This window comes from Rhagoletis zephyria, unplaced genomic scaffold, assembly GCF_001687245.7.
Source record: "Rhagoletis zephyria isolate East Lansing unplaced genomic scaffold, Rhagoletis_zephyria_1.1 Rzeph_scaffold_00054, whole genome shotgun sequence".
NCBI lineage: Eukaryota > Metazoa > Arthropoda > Insecta > Diptera > Tephritidae > Rhagoletis > Rhagoletis zephyria.
Window position 1 is genome coordinate 1 of NW_016157138.1, and position 22,201 is coordinate 22,201.

The 22,201-nt window shown below is 33.4% G+C and overlaps 1 protein-coding gene across 1 annotated transcript in view; it reads right to left on the reverse strand.

Annotated features, from left to right (window-relative positions):
• Positions 1-4,623: 4,623 nt before the first annotated feature.
• The window catches only part of LOC108368826 (platelet binding protein GspB-like), a gene marked incomplete at its 3' end in the record, with an annotated part of 70,429 nt that continues 52,851 nt past the window's right edge, over positions 4,624-22,201 (reverse strand). Inside the window, exon 2 of the mRNA XM_017623746.1 lies at positions 4,624-5,226. Coding sequence (XP_017479235.1) covers positions 4,624-5,226 — 603 coding nt within the window. The remainder of the gene's footprint in view (positions 5,227-22,201) is intronic.

The window sequence follows — 22,201 nt, forward strand, 5'->3', positions numbered from 1 at the left end:
CCAGCCGTTCGCGAGATTACCTGTTACAAAAAAAGGGACTTCTCTTTGTATAATTAGTATAGATAAGAGCTCGATCTGTAACTGAAATCACATAAATAAAAGTTTCAAAGGTTTACACTTAAAAAAATGTTCCTCAAAATAACAAACTGTTTATTCAGAATTTTTAGAACATTTTTGAGTATGATTTTTAGAATGCTTGTGTCAAGGGCCTTGAGCATTTTCTCCCACATATGAACAAAATCTAATTTTATATGCAAAAAATGTGCGGTAACTTTTATTGGCTTGAAACCTGCACTTTATCATACTGAAATTGAATGGGCTATAAACTGTATTTCACCAGATTCATTTAAGTGAAAATTATTTAAATTTTCGAATTTTTCGTTTTAGCAACCAATTTTAATTTGTTTTTAATTTTGATCAATATACACAAACCACAATATTGTGTATCAGCTGTTTACTTGTATACAATCACTGCTTTTACCTCCACTTTTAGCACGATGCTGCTATATTTTCATTCACTAAAATAAAGAGCTTATTGAAAGCGAAGAAATTTTAATTAATAATTAAATAAATAAATTAGGTTAAAATTAATTTCCACTTAATTGAGTTTGGTGAAATGCAGCCTACAGATTCTAAATAAAAAGTTTGAAATTTTTATTTAATTTTTTTTAAGATTGATTAATTTTTGTGAACTTTGTGCAATCTTTAAAATCTCTATTTATGGGATTTCTGTTATGGATCGAACTATATTTTAAATGCAAAAAAAAAAATTACTAAATAAACATAAGTTGCGAACAATATGTTTTTTAAGTTTGCTATTATTTTAATGCCCGCAGCTGTATGTACAGTGACAAACAAAAGTATTGGCACAGTAAGTTTTTCGCAAAATATGCAAAGTTTTTTGTTCTAATTTATTTTCGATAATTTTCTATAAAAATATAGTTCATACCACACCAAAAAAACATAAAACTAAGTTGTAACTTTCGATTCAGATTCTTTGAAAAACTCTAACTATGCAGTTTTATAGCCTATTCAATTTTAGTATAGCAAAGTTCAGGTTTAATGTTGCTGAAAAATCGTGTTGATTTTTGGCAATTTTTTCACGCAGATTATTCCTTATAAAGTATGTTCAAGATCTCTTTTTTGTATGGAGAAAATAAGCACCACCTTCCACTAGAAAACTTGCCAAAAAACAACGCTACTTGAAATTGAGTGAGCTACAAAACTGCAGAAATCTGAATCGAAAATTGCAAATTAGTATGCAAATTTATAGGATTTCCCTGAAATTTGCACAAAGTTTAGAGAATTTATTTTTATGCCTTTTGGTGTGGTATGGACTATATTTCTATAAAAAACTAGCAGACCCGGCGAACTTCGTCCCGCCCAAAATTAATTTTTTGTATTGAAACATTTTGGTACACCATTTTCACCAACAGTTCACGTCCATGATTTTCAGTGACGCGTTTATCTTCTAATATTACGGTTTCGTGGTTGTCGGAAGGCATATTTCCATTACCATCTTAAATAACCTAGCAAAATTTTTTATGCATACAAAGATACGTAATAGCTTCAGTACCGTTTGAAAGGCGCCGTACCCCCCTTATAAAATAGACGCAATTTTTTCTAAGAGTATGGGAGTGATTTCTCATATTTCCATACCATGTTCAAGTACTCTACCATGAACACTTCCAGAGATATGCAGTGTGAAATATTCGGTTTGCATGGGAGGTGCCACGCCCCTTTTTCCAATAAGCCAAATTTTTCTTCATGACTATGCGATTGATTTTATATGTCTTGTACATACCAAGTTCCAGTACTCTACCATGAACACTTGCAGAGATATAAAGTGTGAAAAATTTGGTTTGTATGGGAGGTGCCACGCCCCCTTCACTTAGCGGTATGAAACATACTTTACACCCTATTGTCATACCTACGAAATATACATAAAAAATTTCATTCAAATCGGTTAAGCCGTTTCGGAGGAGTTCGACCACAAACACCGTGACACGATATTTTTATATATTAGATTTTTCATACAAAAATACCAAAAGATCTAAAAGAAAAAAATAGAGAAAATTTTTTTTGGATAGGGACACCCTAATTGCCAAATTCCAGTACTCTATCGTAAACACTGCCAGAGGTATGCAGTATGAAAAAATCGGTTTGTATGGGAGGTGCCACGCCTCCTTTTCCAATAACCACAATTTTTCTCCATGAGTATGCGATTGTTTTCATATATCTCCTAACCAGGTTCGAGTACTCTACCATGAACACTTCCAAAGTTAAACAAAATGAAAAATTCGATTTGTATGGGAGGTGCCCCGCCCCCTTTTACGATAACCATAATTTGTCTCCGTGAGTATGCGATTGCTTTCATATATCTCCATACCATGTTCGAGTCCTCTTCCATGAACATTTTCCGGGATATGCAGTATGGAAAATTCGGTTTGTATGGGAGGTGCCACGCCCCCTTTTCCAATAACCGCAATTTTTCTCCATGAGTAGGCGATTGGTTTGATATATCTCCATACCATGTTCGAGTACTCTACCAAGAACACTTTCAGAGATATGCAGTATGAAAAATTCGGTTGTATGGGAAGTGCCACGCCTCCTTTTCCAATAACCACAATTTTTCTCCATGAGTATGCGATTGATTTCATATATCTCCATACCATGTTCGAGTACTCTACCAAGAACACTTTCAGAGATATGCAGTATGAAAAATTCGGTTGTAAGGGAAGTGCCACGCCCCCTTTTCCAATAACCACAATTGTTCTCCATGAGTTTGCGATTGGTTTTATATATCTCCATACCAAGTTAGAGTACTCTACCACGAACACTTCCAGAGATATGCAGTATGATAAATTCGGTTTGTATGGAAGGTGCCACGCCCCCTTTTCCAATAATCACAATTTTTCTCCATGAGTATGCCATTGGTTTGATATATCTAGATACCAAGTTAGAGTACTCTACCAAGAACACTTTCAGAGATATGCAGTATAAAAAAATCGGTTTGTATGGGAGGCGCCACGCCCCCTTTTCCAATAACCAAAATTTTTCTCCATGAGTATGCCATTGGTTTGATATATCTCCATACCAAGTTAGAGTACTCTACCATGAACACTTCAAGAGATATGCAGTATAAAAAAATCGGTTTGTATGGGAGGTGCCACGCCCCCTTTTCCAATAACCACAATTTTTCTCCATGAGTATGCGATTGGTTTGATATATCTCCATGCCAAGTTAGAGTACTCTACCATGAACACTTCCAGAGATTTGCAGTATGAAAAAATCGGTTTGTATGGGAGGTGCCACGCCCCCTGAACCTAGCGGTATGAAATATACTTTACATCCGATTCTCATATCTACCAAATATACACAAAAAATTTCATAAAGATCGGTCCAGCCGTTTCGGAGGAGTTCGACCACTAACACCGTGACACGAGATTTTTATATATTAGATTATCGAAAATAAATTAGAATTAAAAACTTTTTATATTGCGAAAAATTCACTGTGCCAAACTTTTGTTCGTCACTGTATATGCGTTTGTGGTTAAGGTAATCTAGCCTCCGAAGTCTTTTCACATTTTAACTAAAGGTCTTGTAGTATTTCCACGTAAAAGACTTGCAACAATTTTGCCGCAGGCAATCTTAAACGCACAAGTAAACACCGAGAGGTTGCGATTTTAATTTGAGTTTAATGACTACAATTTTTCTTTGTAAATATGCTCAAAGAATACTTTTTTTGTCGGAATTAACACAAAATAACCTGTGCAGCAAACATCACTTAGGATACATGTCAGCCATTGTAGAATACTTAGGGCTAATTTCAGATGGCCTATTTAAGTAGAGATTGTTGATTAACTTCAAAAATTCATTTTCAGATCATACATTGAAGCTGCACTTAAGTGGCCAATATTGGCTATTTAAATACGAGATAGGCAACCCTGTGTTTGTACCAAACCACCAAGATTGATAGATAGGTTGTTTCATCAATTTTGTCAAACAAGAATCAGCTTTTCAGCGCAATGTAGTGTAATGTTAACAAACAAACAAATGCAACCACACGTTCATGGAACAAGCAACAGTGTTGCCACTTGTTTGGCATATTTAAATAAACTTGATCTAAAGCCCAACGAAAGCTAAATGGCATTTAAATAACAATCCAAAATTAAACCTAAGTGGCATTCAAATATTCATCTGAAATTGGCCCTTAGTTACATAGACAAAAGTTCCCTTCGTCTACTCCCACAGCGTTGCGCTAAATTGGTTCCATTGCTAACTTTGTAGCATTTAAATATGTAATTGAAAGGCATTGTTCTCACGGACTTCATGCGAATGTGTGGGCCCATTTGTATGTAAGTATGTGCCTGTGAACCTTGGCATACTTACGAGCGCTTCTGCTAACGCACTTTTCTTTCATCATTTCCCCCGTCGAGTGCGTGTGTGAGCGCAAACTCAATTGCTTTCAAATTCGCTTAAATATTTCATAGCCTATTTAGGTGCGCGCATTAAGGGCGCACACATTGCCTCATACATTGTCTGTCTTTATTTTATATAACCTAGCATAAACATACACGCACACAAACACACATGCATATCAAAGCATGCCAGCTCTCTGACCTTTCATTGTAGTCGCTGATTTCGCCCGTATCCATGTCCAGCAACAGAATGGCACTCTGAAAGCTTGCGCATACCGTGCGATAGAATGTATTGCGCCGCAGCTCTTCGCTTGTCATCAATTGTTGTTGTTGCTGCTGCAGTTGTTGCTGCAATTGTTGGTGGTGCGCGCCGGCGGATGTTAGTGTGGTCGCAGCTGCCGTTGCCGAAGCGGATGAAGATGATGCTGACGATGCAACAGAGGGTGTTGGTGTTGTGGCCGAGGTGGCTGCTGGTAAAAATATGGCGCTCGAGCTGGCGCTTGTAGCAGCAGCAAGTGGCATAATGGGCGTTGTAGCTAAGGGCGTGGCTGTGGGCGGTGTTACCGAGGGTGATGTCGAAGCGGAGTGCGTTGCGGAGGGGTGCAGCCAGTGACGCGCATTGATTTTGGCCATCATGCCGCCGACGCCGCCGCCGCCACCACTGGCGCTGGATGTGGTGGCAGCACTTGCAGTGGATTCGCTTTTGCTGCCACTCGCTACTGCTGCGTCTGCAGTGCCTGTCGCTGCGTGATGCGTGTGATGCATTGCCCATTTATCCGTTAGCAAACGTGTCAGCCGCCTGATTCTGTGTGTGGAATTTAATATTCAAACGAAATGAAATATTTCAGTCAGTCATTTGAATTTGCATTTACTGATACGCTTTTGTGTCTCACTGTGCGTAAATATATTATTGTGTGTATTTATGCTCATGCGCGCCATTCATTTATTTGAAAGTCCTTTTTAACATTCCATGCCTTTGATTTACATACATACATATCGTATTATAAATTTTTAATCTTTTGTGAATTTGTAAACGCATACTTTGTTTCGTTTTTTTTTAAGAATTTTCAATAGCACATATTTTTTCTGCATGCCATAATTGTTATTTACAAAAATAGTTTAAATTTAAATATTCGATAGTATATTGCATTTTGTTCATACAGCGTAGTTTTCGTCAATAAAAATTAGAAAATTTTTTTATACAAAAAGTAAAAATTATTTCTCCACAGAAATTTAACCTATAACCGCTCATTCCAGGTGCTTTTGAAGCGGCCAGCTTTAAGGTTTATTTCGTGGATAAGAAATTTCTTCAGCAAATTTTAATACATAACTCGCACGCTACATACATGTGGTCAGTGGCGGATTTTGCCTTAAATCCAATAGGCCCGGGCCTAGAGCGGCCAGATATTAGGGGCGGCCAATATCGCAAAACAATTCGCTAATGATAACAGGACACGCACGAGACAAAGTAAATACGTGTTAACTCAATATAGTTTTACTTAACCCTTAAAAGCTATATGGTTGTGCATAAACAGACGGCAACGTTGATCCATTCAAACCAAAAAATAAAATAAAATAAGATGTTAAATTAAATAGTAATTTTTAAGCAAAAAAAAAAACGACTTCAATTCTCATATAAAAATTTTGGTGTACCGTTAATTTCCTCATGGTCCAATGATCGGAACTAAACCAAATTAGTATGGGACCACCTCGGAGACCCTACCTTTCCGATACAAAAAGAATTATCGAAATCGGTTAACGTAGTCTAAAATATGCGGTAACATACATACATAAAAAAAATATTCCGACGAATTGATAACATTCTCCTTTTATTGAAGTCGGTTAAAAAGTGGTTAAATTCCTAGGACTAATACTATACAAAAAATTACTCTGGAAAGCACACGTCAACAAAATTGCGAAGAAAGCTGTAAGAATATTTATGACATGTAGGTCCATGGCAGAAAAGAGCCCCAGCTCTGGGGATGCTCACCAAAGTTACTGAGATGGAACTGTACGACGATAGTTCGACCCATGGTAGATTATGGAGCCATCATTTGGGTCGATAGAAATACACAACTTGGGACAATCGAAGCGTTCACCAAGATAAAAAGGCAGGCAGTTGTATGCATATTTGGCGCCATGGAACTTGTCCAACCACATCCTCGAAAGTTTTTTTAAATCTTACCCCTCTGCATGTTCACATAGAAATTCAAGCTAACGGAGCTTTACTAAGCATGCCTGGTACCAATATCGGGGCAGAGGGGTTTCTTAGTCGTAAGAAAATCGATATTCTGACGAAGAAGTGCACTGAAATTGCAATACCGAGGGATACTATGCATACGAGGTTTTACGATTTATAAAAATGTTTAAAAGTGATCTGAATAATAATAACAGATGCGCAGGCATATCCGCGACATGTCGGATAAAACAAAACACGATAGCCTGGTTTACTGATGGTTCATTGACTGAAGAGAAGAACGACGTGAACGGAGTTGGACTAAGGATTAGATGCTCGGAAGAAAAATGTGCGGACTTTAATATCAAGTGAAACTACTAGAATTAGAACATCGCAATCTTAACTGACAACCAAGTAGCTATCAAGGACGTTAGATCTCATCAGATAAGCTGAATACTCTTGATGTGACCAATCGGGTGAGGGTTCTCTGGATTGCGGAAAAATGAAGGAAACGAGATTGCTGATAAACTTGCGAAGAAAGGAGCATTAACGCCTTCCCTCGGCCCAGAGCCCTTCTGAGGCATTGCAAAACGGGGTACTCTTTGCCCTGAACCGGTAAAAGGAAGAGGCTTGAAGAAATCAGAACTGGCATAATCGACCATGTCTAGAGCAATCCAACCTCAACATCATCAGCAACAAGCTTCAAGGAATGTATGAATAACCTGATAGTTATTACAGGAATTTCGATAGGACATTGCAGGCACCTGACTAAAATGGGTATTTACACGCAGGAGCGATACGGATTTTGCAGGATATCGCGACTGCACAGCATATTAAACATTAAGTAATTGAAACCGAAGCGAAACCCGTAGATATACGCTCCATACTAAAGTTTCTCTCAGATACTGGGTTAATAGACACACTTTAAATCCATGAAGGTAGCACAATAGATCTTGAGGTCGCAGTGGTTTATTCACAAAAATAATTATAATAATAGCAAGATTTGAAATATTAATAATCGCAGTTAATATAACGATTTAATTAAAATTTGTTTGTATATTAGGGTGTTGCATGTGCATGCGTGAAATGCCTTTAACATATTTTTTGACCTTACATATTATGGATATTCATCTAAATGCTTAAATCGCAGGTAACTGCGTAAACCTTGCTAATAAACTGAGTTTCCATTGAAAATTAAATAAGTTTATGAAGTTTACGTGGTTAAGAGCCATTTATGCGTTTAGCTGATTTGAACTAATATTAAGCTCACTCTAGAAACCCTAGCATATGAGCAAATCTCACGAATTGTTTTTTTTTTAGTATCGTTCCCTTGTCTCGCAAAAACGCTAAAACATTATTTTGCGTTTATTTCAATCAATGGAGTTGACGAAGTACAATAAACAATAAATCAAGTATTTGAACAATTTTAGCCTTAAGACGTTTATTTAGGCGAAGAAGTACCGAAATGACTAATTTCTTCGTTGTCACTTAAAAAATCATAATTGGATTTTTTTTTAAGTAACTTTGGGAAGTTTTCAAATATAATGTTCATATTAGAGGAACTGAAAGTTGGCATCAAATACAGCATGTCTGTGAAATTTGAAGCATGTGCCAACAAATTAAAAAAACATGCAGCAAGCAGAATATCTGTATCGGCTATTTTATAATTTTAAGATAATTTAAAGATTTTTGCATTTTAAAAGTTTGAGATAATTCAAAATGTCAACATTAAACGGTGAAAATGTTCTTGCCAAACGAATTAATGTTAATACAAGATGCCGATGATTTGCGAAACAAAAATGCTAATTTTACTACACTGCCTGAACAAAGTATTGTCACAGCAACATTTTTCACATTATATGCAACAATTTTTATTATAATATTTTTCCGACAATTTTTTATAAAAATATGGTTCGTTGTACAACAAAAAAAAAATAAAAATATAATTCTTAAGCTTTCAGCGAATTTTCATGAATATTTTCAACATTTTAATCAGATTTTTTGAGTATGCAGTTTTGCAGCCCATTAAATTCTAGTAAAAAATTGCAACTTCGGCGTTAGTCAAAAATCGCATTTTGAAATTTTTTTTTTTGCGAAGGTCTTTTGCATTTTTTCCATATAAAGTATTTTCGAAAAAAATTGTTTGTATGGCAGAGACTGCGTGAAAAAAATTGCCAAAAATTAACGGTAATTCCTAGCTACTTAAAACCTGTACTTTATTACAACAAGATTGATTGCGCTACAAATCTGCATACTCAAAAAAATCTGATTAAAAAGTTGAAAATTTGCATTAAAATTCGCTGAATTTTCGCGAGTTTTCCACAAAGTTTAGGAAATATGCTTTTTTGTTTTTTTCTTGTAGAATGGATCATATTTTTAAATAAAATTGGCGGAAATATATTAGAATAAAAATTGTTGCTTATATTTTGAAAAATTTGCTGTGCCAATACTTTGTTCCGGCAGTGTATACTATTGGCACACTTTAAATTCATTCTGAAATGCACTTAGAAATTAATATATGTATATGTGCATAAGGAATACCACGCCAATATTGAATTACTTTTAAATAATATGACTTTTAAGTTAAGGCGCGCGACTAAACATGTTAGCTGATTGTGTATGGTGCTACGGGGCGTATACGTTACATACACAACTACGGGTATATGAGCGCGAGTTGTTATTTTGACTTTTTAGTACATATATCTTTTATAAGTTTTCATTTAAAAACAACTTCACGTTGGAATCTTATTCTTTATGCAAAACTGAAGATAATGCATTGTCTAAGATAAGTGTGCCACCATTTTTTTTACCAAAAACTCGTTTTTGTCGAAAAATTTATAATTCGTCAGATTTTCTTAAATATTTGGGTAAAAAATATTACAAATTGTTTAAGTATATAACAACATTTTCTCATTTTGTTTGTTCGATACGTATGTATTTATAGCAAACATATATGTATACAACCTTTGATTAATTTATGGTTACCATTTCACTGCAGATTCATGCAATTATAGTCACACCTTAACTACAAATATTTTTTCCATTTCAAATGATAGCAATAATACATATCTACTTGTCGTAGAAATATTTTCTATTTCATTTATTGTCCTGTGGTAAGCCAGCTCAAATGCACTCAAAATAGAATAAATCACCGTTCGTACTTATCATGGCTAAGCCAAAATTGCATGCAAAAGCAAGATTGGAATACTACCTAAAAATATGCAGCATTTATTTAATTGTTGCAGGCACTTCAATATGCAGACATCAACAATAACAGTGAATTTGTAATTATTATGTCATTCAAGAGAATTTATATTCTGTGAAATAATAAGCATGCTGAGGTGTTGTAAATGAGTGTGTTATATGTATAAACAAATTCAGTTATTTATTCATGTAAACATATATATATACTCGTATACTTACATATATATATTCTTAAAATATGCATATGTAGCAGTCGAAGATGTATACAAAAACTTGCATGCCTTGGTTTATAGAGTCCTGTAGATGTAGGGAAAGATAATCAATTTTGAGAATGCCGAATTTTTGGCGACGTTATAGTACTTCTGTTTCAGGATACCTATACGGTTATCTCAAATGAAAATAGGATAGTAGTCTACACTGGAGAAAGTTGGCAGTACTAATTCCTAAAGGGATGGACAGATATGGACTCGACTATGTGCGTATAGCTTAGGAGAATTCTACGTGTAATTCTAAGCAAATTTACCGAAGAAATCATGGGTATAAAATCAATTTGGAGTTTGCCAAATTGCGAAAATAGGTTTCGAAGAAAATTTGAAAATTTTTACTGTTACGGCATCTGGTGGAAGTCCCAAGAAAAAGATAAGTACAGAAATGGATTCCTCATACCAAAAAATCACTAATGGCATGTCTTTACGACAATACAGCAAAATGTCAAGAAACCTATTTTCACAATTTGGCAAACCCCAAATTGATTATAGAGCCATGATTTCTTCGGATATAAGCGCACAGTCGAAAAAATCTACAAATACAAATTGATCCGCTCTACACCTTTTCCAAGAGTACTTCAGAAAGCATCAAATGTACTTCAGAATAGTCATTTGTACTTCAGAAATAGTAAAATGTACTTCAGAATAGTAAATTGTACTTCAGAAAAAGTAAAATGTAATTCAGGATAGTCAATTGTACTTCAGAAACCGTAAAAAGTATTTCAGAAACTGTAAAGTTTTCTTCAGAATAGTCAATTGTACTTCAGAAACTGTAAAAAGTACTTCAGAATAGTCAATTGTACTTCAGAAACCGTAAAATTTACTTCAGAAGACGAAAGTTACTACATACATATTGTAATTATTTAAATGGTATATAAAATAGTATTTTTAAATATGTTTATTTTTTTAATATATTTTCCAAATTACAAGTCCATAGAAGCAGTTTGTTCGCAATGTCTACTATATATTTAAGAATGAAACAATTAAATTAATGCAGACTAATTAATGTAAATTATGTTCCAACTGCCAGGTCGTATAAAGATAGTGCATCTGCATGGATGAAAACTGGTATAATGTTGAATCGCTATGCCACAATCGCCACCAACAACTGTCGCTTTTCCCTCGTCAACGCCCGGACCAAATAATAATGTCGCTTGTACATACTCCATGTAGTAAATGCTTGCACGGTAAAATTAAAAACAAAAAAAATTAAAATAATTTTCGTCTTCTGAAGTACATTTTACGATTTGTGAAGTACAATTTACGGTTTCTGAAGTACAGTTGACTGTTCTGAAATACATTTTACGGTTTCTGAAGTACAATTGACTATTCTGAAGTACATTTTACAGTTTCTGAAATACATTTGACGCTTTCTGAAAAATTGTTCGTATGCGGATGACAATTCTAATGACCAGCGGCCAAATCGAGATGGTTGTGAGGTCTTAGTTTCCAGCTCTCAAGAAAAAGCGCACGAAATATTTTTAATTTTGCTCTTCCTTGCAAAAGCACCTTTCCGTTGCTGTAAATTTTCTTATTGAAATAAGGAATAACGAGCATTTTGTCTACAGAGCTGCAAACTTACTTAAGAAATTATGATAACAGAAACCTTCTTTTTCATTTCTTGAGCGCGGTTTTATACGATTTTTTTGTTTCTCTTGAGTACTGGATACAATGGTTTCTTTCAGACCCGCTTCTTAAAAAAGCGGTTGTGGAGTTTCCGACATTTAGTTTATGACGGTAACTAAAAAGCTTAGCAGACACAAAAATGAGAGGCGTTGTTATCGAATTTAATGGAATTGTAAATCGATGAATATGATAACAAATGTATTGATAATCTTTTCGATAGCGATGGGCGTGTGTCGATACATCAACAGATCGATAAATATATTGAAAAAAATAATAATAAGAGCATCGATAAATTTTACTCTGTAATTTTCGGTAAACCTGTCTATTTTTTTCTCTGTATCCGCCAATACCCTATTATTTTATCTTATTAATTTAAAAAGCTTGAAAAAAGATCTTAAATTATTAAAAGTTGGCAACTTTCTTTACTTTTTTAGGCATACTCGTATTTTTACGTGTTCGCGGAGGCAAGTGATCGTTATTGATTCGTTTCGAAATAACTTTTTTAGAGCTAAAAGTTTTTACCGATATTTTATGAATGTATATATCGATAAATTCGACAATAAATATTCCCATAATTGTCTCTTCCAACTATATAGGTGAAGCTCCGATGGTACCATACATGGGTTTGCTCAAATATCGGTAATAATATCTATAGATTAATGTGATTTTCCATAAATACATCTTTTTATTTCGATACATTTGTGGGCATTATTATCATTGGAAAATTCAATATATTTTTCTTTATGCTTATTATTAGCTTCTTATCGATATTTTTCCAAATATTTATGTTAAGTGAAAACTGGAAATATTTGTCGATAACTTAAGGGATTCGTTTATCGATAAATGCGTCAAAAACAGGTCGCTTACTTACTTGATTACGGCACTCATAATAAATATCGATAAAAACTATTATATGGAAAAAATATTGAAAAATTTGTCGACATAATGCGCGGTTAACTTATTTATTTCGATATATGGAACTGCTGATGTCACTATCGTTGCGTATTTTGATTTATTTTTCTATAAAATAATATTTTTTTTTAGATAAAAATATTACTTGACAATTTTACGGATGATGTACTTATCATATCGATATCGATATAAATACAATTTAATTCAATACACATCACAATTTAATACATAAAAATATCGATGACAATAAATATAAATGTAAATCGATATCGATATCAATAAATGGAAAAATGTTGCTTATCTTTTGTAAGACTGAGAGAAACCGATTTTCCAAAGATTTAGTTACCCTGTAGTCAAATGTACTAGTTATAAACTACCTCACAACTAGTATGAACCGCATGCCCAACTAGTCAGCCAACTATCTTTTTTCCATGCAATCAACTGGTATTTTTAACATGGGGATGTCCTACGAGATGGCAATTGTCAGATTTCGGTCAAAAATATACCAGTCACATACTAGTTCAAAATAGCCAGAAAAATTGGTCCAATTATGGACCAAAACCACTACTTTGGGAGTTAAAAAAATGAGTTCATGGATATACAATAAAAAACTTTTAATTAAGTACACTTTAATATATTACATATTTTTATTTAGCAGCCATAGATTTGCCAATAATTGGTGTTAATTTTTTTGAATATTAATTAAAAGCAAAAATAAATACATAAATATTCCAAGCTTTCGAACATAAATTTAAACGCATTTTTCATTAAATGTTATCAAAAGTAAAAGGTTTCAGGTGCATTAAATACTATATTTTTATCTTTTTTAATAATATTTAATATGCAAAAGAAAACAATTTAGTTAAAAATAAAATGAATAATCTAGATCATTACTGAGTGAACTNACGAAAGTATGTTACAACGGGAAATAATACATTTATTGCTAACGGCGTAGCAATAAAGGTAGGCCGTATATATGCCTGAGTGTGTTTGTGTGGTCGGCTCAAGTCAATGCACTTTTACATTAGGGTGGTTCGACCTTTAAATCATTTGGTTTTGCATGAAGGCCTAAACAATGAATATTAATCATTATTTATAATTGTATACGTATAATTGAATACGTACTCGATTTAATCGTGTACAATATACCCAAATACAAGTTATAATATTTTGTGTACTTTATTGTACTAAAATGTCGAAGTCAACTAAAACAGGGCATGAATAAATCGTTTTGTACTTGGTACAAGTCTGGTAATTTTCAAACTAGTTCGGTTTCTGTCAGGAAATTCTACTTGTAAACTAGTATTTTTCCTGACTAGTTTGGGGTTTCACTGCAGGGTATCTTCAAAAAAATTGTTTAAATTTTTCAAAAGTTCTATCAGTTCAAAGATCAACGCGTACTTTTTACATTCAAGGCATATGGTACTGAGACGTGCAAAATGTAAAAGCTATTAACAGATCATAATTTTTTGCAGTGAATTCTCTGAAGAGTAATGGAAACCTTACACATATGACCACTTTAAATAAGACCCAAAATGGCCTCTTTGGCATGGTATGGCTTAAGGCGAGCTTCCTGAGGCCACACTGTTATTTTTTATTTGATAATTCGTTAAGCTTGGCCATGCCATGAAACTCTGAAAACCCTAAATTTCACAAAGAACTATGGTTATCTATGAAGGTCTATTTTCACTACAGCTCACACTAAAAAAAAAAACAACTTTCACATACACCTTCATTGCGTAAATGCTGGCTATTGAATATTGCATACTTTGCGCTAACGAAGAAAACTCCTTTTCGTTCTTGGTTTTTGTTCTTTAATAAAAGGCTAAGTGCCGAGCAAGAAGTACAAATAAAAGCGTAATTGTCTATTTCACCGTGGGGAAAATTTAAACCAAAACATTTTTAAGGCATACATTAAGGCGCTGCGCATTAATGAAAATTGCGCAGCATGTGGTGGTTGCTAAATGAAATTTTGTTTGCAACTTCTTTCCGGCCACGCAGTTAGGATACGAGTATTTCGAAAATTTTGTGGCTGTTGCTTTAAATAACGGCATTTATTTATATGAATATATTTTTTTTGTCTTGACTTTTTCACTTTTTTGACTTCAAAAGCGGACATAAAATGCAACAAAGCATTGAGATTAACTGCTATACCGAAACATTAATATATGTATAAACATTTGCTTAAATGTGTATGTAGAAATATTTGCTTCCTTTATGGCCGTCATGCTCATGCTTTCTTAATCGCCATAGCAGCCACTAGCAAAATAGCAGCAGCGGAGGCGGTGGAAGTAGCAGCATGAAATGTAAATACACATACATTCCATAAAACGCCTAGGGATATGCTTTGTTTAAGGTGTTTTACTTCCATTGCATATTTTCACGCAGAATTTTATTACAAACGACGTAAATAAATAGAGGCATACAAAAATGAAAGACAAAGTACAAGAGTGCACACTCAAACACAGACTGTATAAAGCATACATGTTCAAAAAATACCAAAAAAAAAATTAGCAAATGGTTTGAAGGAATTTATAGGCTGGCTACAATTTTCCCTGCACTGCAACGGGCACCGGCGTGGAATTTTAAACATCCGGACTTCGGAGGTGGAAAGAATTTGTATGTTTACTTACGCCTTTTAGACGCCCACATTTGCTTGTCAAGTTATGAAACGCAGGTGGGTTCACTGAAAAGTATGGCAGAGTTGATTTTCGCCGCGGGCGGTTCACCGTCCAAATTTCACTGATTTTTTTTCTTGTGAATGCCTTTGAGAAGCTATGGAGAATTCTTGTTATTTAGAGTAGTATTTATTTAATTGTTTTTAAGGAAGTAAATAGGAACAAAACAACAAAAAAGCTTTAAATTTATGTATGTAGGTGGCTTCTGAAGCTTTAAGATTTAAAGTAAAAAATTATTTATAGATTTAAAAAATTTGTTTAGGGTTTCATAGTGTACTATTATCAATCAGTTGGCAATAGCCAATTGCCACTTGTCATATGCAGTTTTCAATTAGCACTTAAATGTTTAATTTAAATCTTAGAAAACAATTTATTAAATTTCAAGTGGCACATCCGTTAACTAAATTATGCCAGCCAAGCTTGATACAATTGAGAAAAAAATGTATAACCCTCCTAAAAGTATGCTCTAAAAATATCTATGTAATACAATATGCGCTTCAATCATACTACCTATTAAGAAATCAAAAATTTGTTAGCCATCTTGTCTGCCGCCTGCCGCTTTGATGTATTTGAAGTGTAACTAAATCCAGCGCTTATGTCTACTAAGCGCCTAAAAGAATGCAAAATGGCGCGCCGAGATAGCCATTTAAGTTATGACAAACGAAAATTAGCCAAACAAAGTGAATCAAAATGCCGACGAGTTACCCGAAGGACATTTCTCCACTGTCACTATCTGGCGCAGTTTTCAATAAAAGAGATGGCATGCAGACAGCTCGCGTCAATTGGTGGTAATTCTAGCTGCTGCTGCGCGCAAAAATAGGCAATATTATATTTTTTACAAATCCCTTAGAAACTAATTTGATTATGCTGCTTTGTTTGCAGGTATTAGCGGGCAAGTGCAAAGTGTCAAGCATCAGGCGTTTGAAGTGTTTAAACAAGGCGACCGGACGGTTGGTAGCATTTGACGTGTTGACAGCAGCGGCTCAAAGTAGGCTATGGTAATTGAAGAAAAGCTTTTTGTTTTATGTTTTATTAAGGCAGAAGTGGCGTGTTATGATTTATAAAGTGCGCATTTTTGGAGCAAATATTTAAGTGACTGCTTTGGTATTTCATATATAGGGTTCACACTTCATGTGTTTGATTTGTTTCAAATTTTTAGGGTTGATGGATAAACATAGATAATGAATCAAATTTCTCTGTGAGAATAAATATTTTTTAATTTTTTTTTCTTAAAAAATAAATCACACAAATTTTTTGTTAAAAAAAAAATAGTTTATGAAAATATGCCATCTCAAAAAAAAAAATAAAAAAAAAATCACATGGTAGCTCTGAGCGTTGCGCAAATTTAAGTATCATATTTCGGGGTACATTCTACAGTAATTTGAGTTATGAATTTTTTTTACGCCCAAGTTGAGTAAGTGAGAACATTAAGAAATTTACAAATTGTTTTAATTTTTTTAGAATTTTTTGAGTGTACAGTTTTGTAGCCCATTAAATTTTAAATGCAAGTTTTAAGCTACGACAAAATTGCGTTGATTTTTAGTATTTTTTATGCTGACGGTTTTTTGCACTTTTTCTTATTTACAAATTGTTTTAATTTTTTTAGAACTTTTTTGAGTGTACAGTTTTTTAGCCCATTAAATTTAAAGTGCAAGTTTTCAGCTACTGCAAAATTTCGTTGATTTTTAATATTTTTTATGCTGGCGGTTGTTTGCGCTTTTCCGTATGGAAGAAAACGCACAAAACCGTATTCAAAGAAAAAAAAATTAACGCTAGTTTTACAATCGCTTAAAACTTGCACTTTATTATACAAAAATTTAATGGGCTACAAAACTGCATACTCAAAAAAAAATTCCAAAAAAATTTTGTATATGTATGTATTTGTAATGTACTCATTTTACTCAACTTCGGTGTAAACAAAAATTCATTATTCAAATGATTGTAGAGTGCGATTTATAAAGTGCAAGTTTGAGGTCGTTAAAAAGGTACCGTTGATTTTTTACAATTTTTTTTTTGGAGGGTGTTGTGCATTTTCTTCCATATAACACATGATCAAAAATTTTTTTATATGAAAAAAATCTGCAACACTCTCCATAAAAAAATTCTAAAAAATCAACGGTAACTTTTAACGACTGCAAACTTAAAACTGAATGGGCTAAAAAACTGCATACCCGAAAATTTTCTAAATATTCTAATTTAGAAACTTTTATTATTATGGTTATAGATTAAATTATATTTTAAATTCAAATTATCAAAAATAAATAAATAAACATAATTTGCAAACAATATCATTTTGAATTTCGTTGCTAATTAGTTGATCGCATCTGTAAGTTTCTTATAATTTTATAGCGCCTAAAAGTTGAATATAAAGTTAAGAAACAATTTAATTTTGTATTTGCACTTCACGAAACAGCTGTCACCCTTTACGAACTGTTCACACTAACTTGACGTGTTTTAATGTCACTGAAAGACGACGACGCGAAAAGTAATTTGTTCGTGCCTTAGAATCAATAAAATGTCTATTATAGCTTGCCATGGCAAACACTGTAGTATAACAACATTTTCATTTTTCCTTTTTTAACGCTTTTCTCCTAACCTCATTGAAATTAGTATTTATCGGAAATTTATTATTAACTTTGTCGTTAGCTGCAGTGAAAGCCTTACGAAATTGTTAACGCGCCTTAGGTTAGGCAAGAAAGCAGTTCTCAATAGCGGTTGAATGACTTTGAAGCGTTCTTTGTACACACATACATGCACATGTATGTGGCAGGGTAAAACACGCGATTGATTGCTAGTGTTATATTAAGGCTAGTTCAATAGAATAAGAAGTATACACACATTAAATTGCGTGTCTTGAAGCCGTGCATGCACTGAAAGAAAACATAAAATTAAAGCACGTAAAGCTGTCATACAAACAAATACGTGCCTTTATTTTACCATCTAGTTAAAGAAATGTAACTTTTCTGCTAGGAAAATCAAGCAATAAAAAAGTATGACAACCAATGTTACCAGCTTGACGATTTGTTGGTCATTTTGAAGATTTTTGATTGCCATGACGACCTGACAATTTTTGCGACCCAATTGACGATTCTTCTTTATGTGCAATTTTGGCTGGTCCTCAGCTAAAAATTGCCACTTAAATTGCAGTGTAAACACTTGTTAAGAGTTTGCCATTTTTACTAATACATAATTGTCGTATATCATCTGGTTGCACTAACAGTACTTATCGATAAGTAGTTTTCTCCTTAGTATCATCACTATTTGGGTGCATTCCAAAACGTCTAAACAAATAATAAAGTTTTTTTTTGGTTTGCAAGGACGAATAGGTATTGAAAATGCGCTTTTAATAAATTTGATATTTTTAAGCTAATAAAGTTTGCAGGACGAAATTCAATGAAGAGGTCGTGCGTATATTAGTTCTCAAACATTAATTTTCACAAAAAAAAATATTGCAAATTTTCAAGGATATTTAAGCACAAAACTTGTAAAGGACATTTTCCATACCCATTCGTCCTTATGCACCAAAAAATTTATTCCGTTATATTTCTACAGAATTTTTAATTTTATATGATACCCTTATTGTTATCCTACATTGCACCGAATTTTTAAAATCATTTTTTGAAATAATTATATTTAAAAAAAAATCCCGCAGTCAGAGATAAACACTGAGTAAGCAGTTTTTCTATAATTCACCCATAGTTTCGCGAATATATTCATTTTTGTGTGTGTGTAAAATTTACTGTCGCATGGTGCTATTAATTAATTAATGAGAATATCCTAAACAAAGTTTCATAAAGAAAGCACTCATATTCTTTACTGTTTCATATATCTTAGTTTGAAATGTAAAATATTAAAACCTATCTATTTTGGAGTTTATCGCAAACAAATCTGTATGCACAGCATACCTGGTTTGCAAATATATTTTCCTTTTGTAAAAGGATCAAGTATCCCAAGGACACTGTGCTTTCAGTTAGTTTAAATTTAAGTTCTTATGAACATAAGTATCGAATAATAGGCTGAATATGTGAAAACTTGTTAAATTGTTGATGCCCACGCTCTTCTTATAAGCACTAGCCTGTTAATGTGTATGTATGTAAGTGTGCAATTCTAGGCTATATTTGAGTCATAGCCATATGGCCAAAAACTATACACACAGATATCATTCGTGCAGACGAAGATGTGTGTTTGTGTTTAGCAAGACCAATAACACTTGTGTAATCGTAGCAGACAAGCTTTAATACGTCAGCAGGTGCAAAGTCACCCTGTAGGGAAACGCAGCCCCGCTGCATTTATTTTTCGTTCAGTTCCGAATCAGCCCTAAATTCGACAGATAGGATCTAGTTAGCTCTGCATACCTTTTTCCATAGTTTCGAATCAATTCTAAATCCGTAGATTTCTTATGAAAATTGTTTGTATTATTTTGGACTTATCATATTTTTTGGTATACTATTTTTGATTTATCAAATTTGCGAAATTACTAAATAAAAACAGTTAAGAATAGGAAAGGTGGTTCGATTTTTTAGAAACCGCTGCATTTTGAATTTTTTTCTTGCTTTTGGAATCAAATATAATTTTGTAGAAAAAGTGGATTTATCAGAGACTTTTCACTCTTTAAAGTAAAATAAAATAGTTTTGCAAAAGCAACACATTTCGCTGTTATTGAACTGGTGAGAACCTCTAGTTATTATCAGACTGGTTCATTTTGGGCGATAAAGATTTAGTACGGAACCAGAAATTTGGTTACCTAGTTTGAGGTTTCCCTACAGGGCACCTACTACATCGTTATATATCGTTATGTATGTATGTATGTATGTATCCACTGATGTATTTATAATGTTTATAATGAAATCGCCAAGCTCGGGGACGCCAAAGCTAATAAAACTAATTTGACAAAACCTGTCTTTGTGATGGTGTAATATTTGGGCAGATTGTGTAATAATACCCTGCAGAAAATTTGACTAGCTCAGAACTAGCGTAGAACTAGACCTTTTGCCGACAGTACTAATTCGAGCTCAATACTCAAGCAATGCTTTCAGCTGTCCAATTTTACACGGCGATGTAATTGGCGGTGGCAATTGTCGCCCAGTGCTTGACTTTGCAACTAGCTTTTAACCGGTTCCGTTTTGGACAGTTTTTTTTTTTATAAGAAAACGTTTTTGAGATTAGATTTTTGGATATTATTTTCGTTTACAGATTTAATTTTTGTTGCATATTTTATAAAAAAAAAAAAATATTGTAAGCTGCATGCAACAATTTAAATCCATTAAATTTGAAGACTCACAAGCTGCTTCTACCGCGATATTTGAACTTGCGACCAACGATGCTTGAGATGGAGGTCTTATCGCTGAGCTACTTTGGCATTGTACGAGTACACCGCAAGTTTCAACTATCCCGCTCTGCATCCGTTTTGCACCAGTTCAGAGATAGTTCTGATATATGTAGTTCGGAAAAAGCGCTTTGTCAGATTGTTTCTAAATTTTACTGCAGGGTATTTATACACACATACATACATGCACAACATGGTTGAGCACGTTGCATTGAAAACGAATGGCAGTGAAGGCATGCGTATACAAAATTTTGCTTTTGACTGCTTTCCTGACAATCACAAAGGCTGTAAAATAAGCTATGACAGGCATATAAAGGCTGCTCTCAAGTAGGTGGTATGCGTTATTAAGAGATTTATAGAAAGGCTATATATGAACATGGGTGTGCGTGGACGTTTATTTATATCCATATGCCTTCACATGGAAATTCATACACACACACGCACCCAAGGAGTTGTAAGTAATTACATACATACACTCTAAAAAATTTTTGTTTAAATTTGCGCATATTAAGATAGGTAACCAGTTTCCTCTCTTAATGAATGCAAATTTAAACACTGCTTGCTTACTTTTACTCATCATATGCACTCTAAAAAATTTTTGTTTACATTTGCGCATATTAAGATAGGTAACCAGTTTCCTCTCTTAATGAATGCAAATCTAAACACTGTTTGCTTACTTTTACTTATCATATGTGTGGCGTAGAACAAATTTCAAATTTGTTTTTTGAGTTTTAAACATTTATTGTTCACATTTTCGAAGTTTACACATAAAATGTTTAAAATTTCCTCTAAAAAATTTTCGTTTAAATTTACGCATATAAAGAGAGGTAACCAGTTTCCTCTCCTAGTGTGTGCAAAATTAAACACTGTCTGTTTACTTTTACATATCAAATTTGTCACGTAGCGCACACAAGGGGTGGGTTTTGGGGCTAAATTTATTATGATATAAGAAATTTTGATAGAAAAAATTTTCTTTTCCATTTCTTGTGCGTCATTTTGTAAGAATTTTTCTTTTTTCTTGAGAGCTCTTTAAAGTTTAACTGCGAATGAAAACATTGTCCTAAAAATATGCAATGCATACTCACTTACTGTTGGTTTTTAGACTTTACAGCCTAAAAAAGTTTACCACTGATATGTACTTAATAAGCATTCGAATATTTAATTTTCTAACTTCGAATTCGTTCCACCAAAATGAGCTACATGATAAAAATACAAGTTCAGTTAAATTTTCGTTATTCGAAGTATTAAAATATGAGAAACCAGAAATCGACGAAAATGAATAAAAAAGTGTAAAAATTTCGTGAAATTATTTAATTTATTTATATCAAAATTCTTTTGTAAAATTTTGTATTACTTTTGAAAGTTGAGTGCATCTTTAACCGTTAATTTTTTCATGATTCAATGATCGGATCTAAACCAAATTACGAGACGACCCTTAAGGTACCATCTTTCCGGTAAAACAAATAATTATTGGAATCGGTTCACGAAGAATTGATAACCTCCCCTTTTTTGAAGCCTTACTTAAAAAGTTTATTTATTTATTTCATACTGTAAATAAAACTTTCATAAATGTATTTTAAAGAGCGAATTTT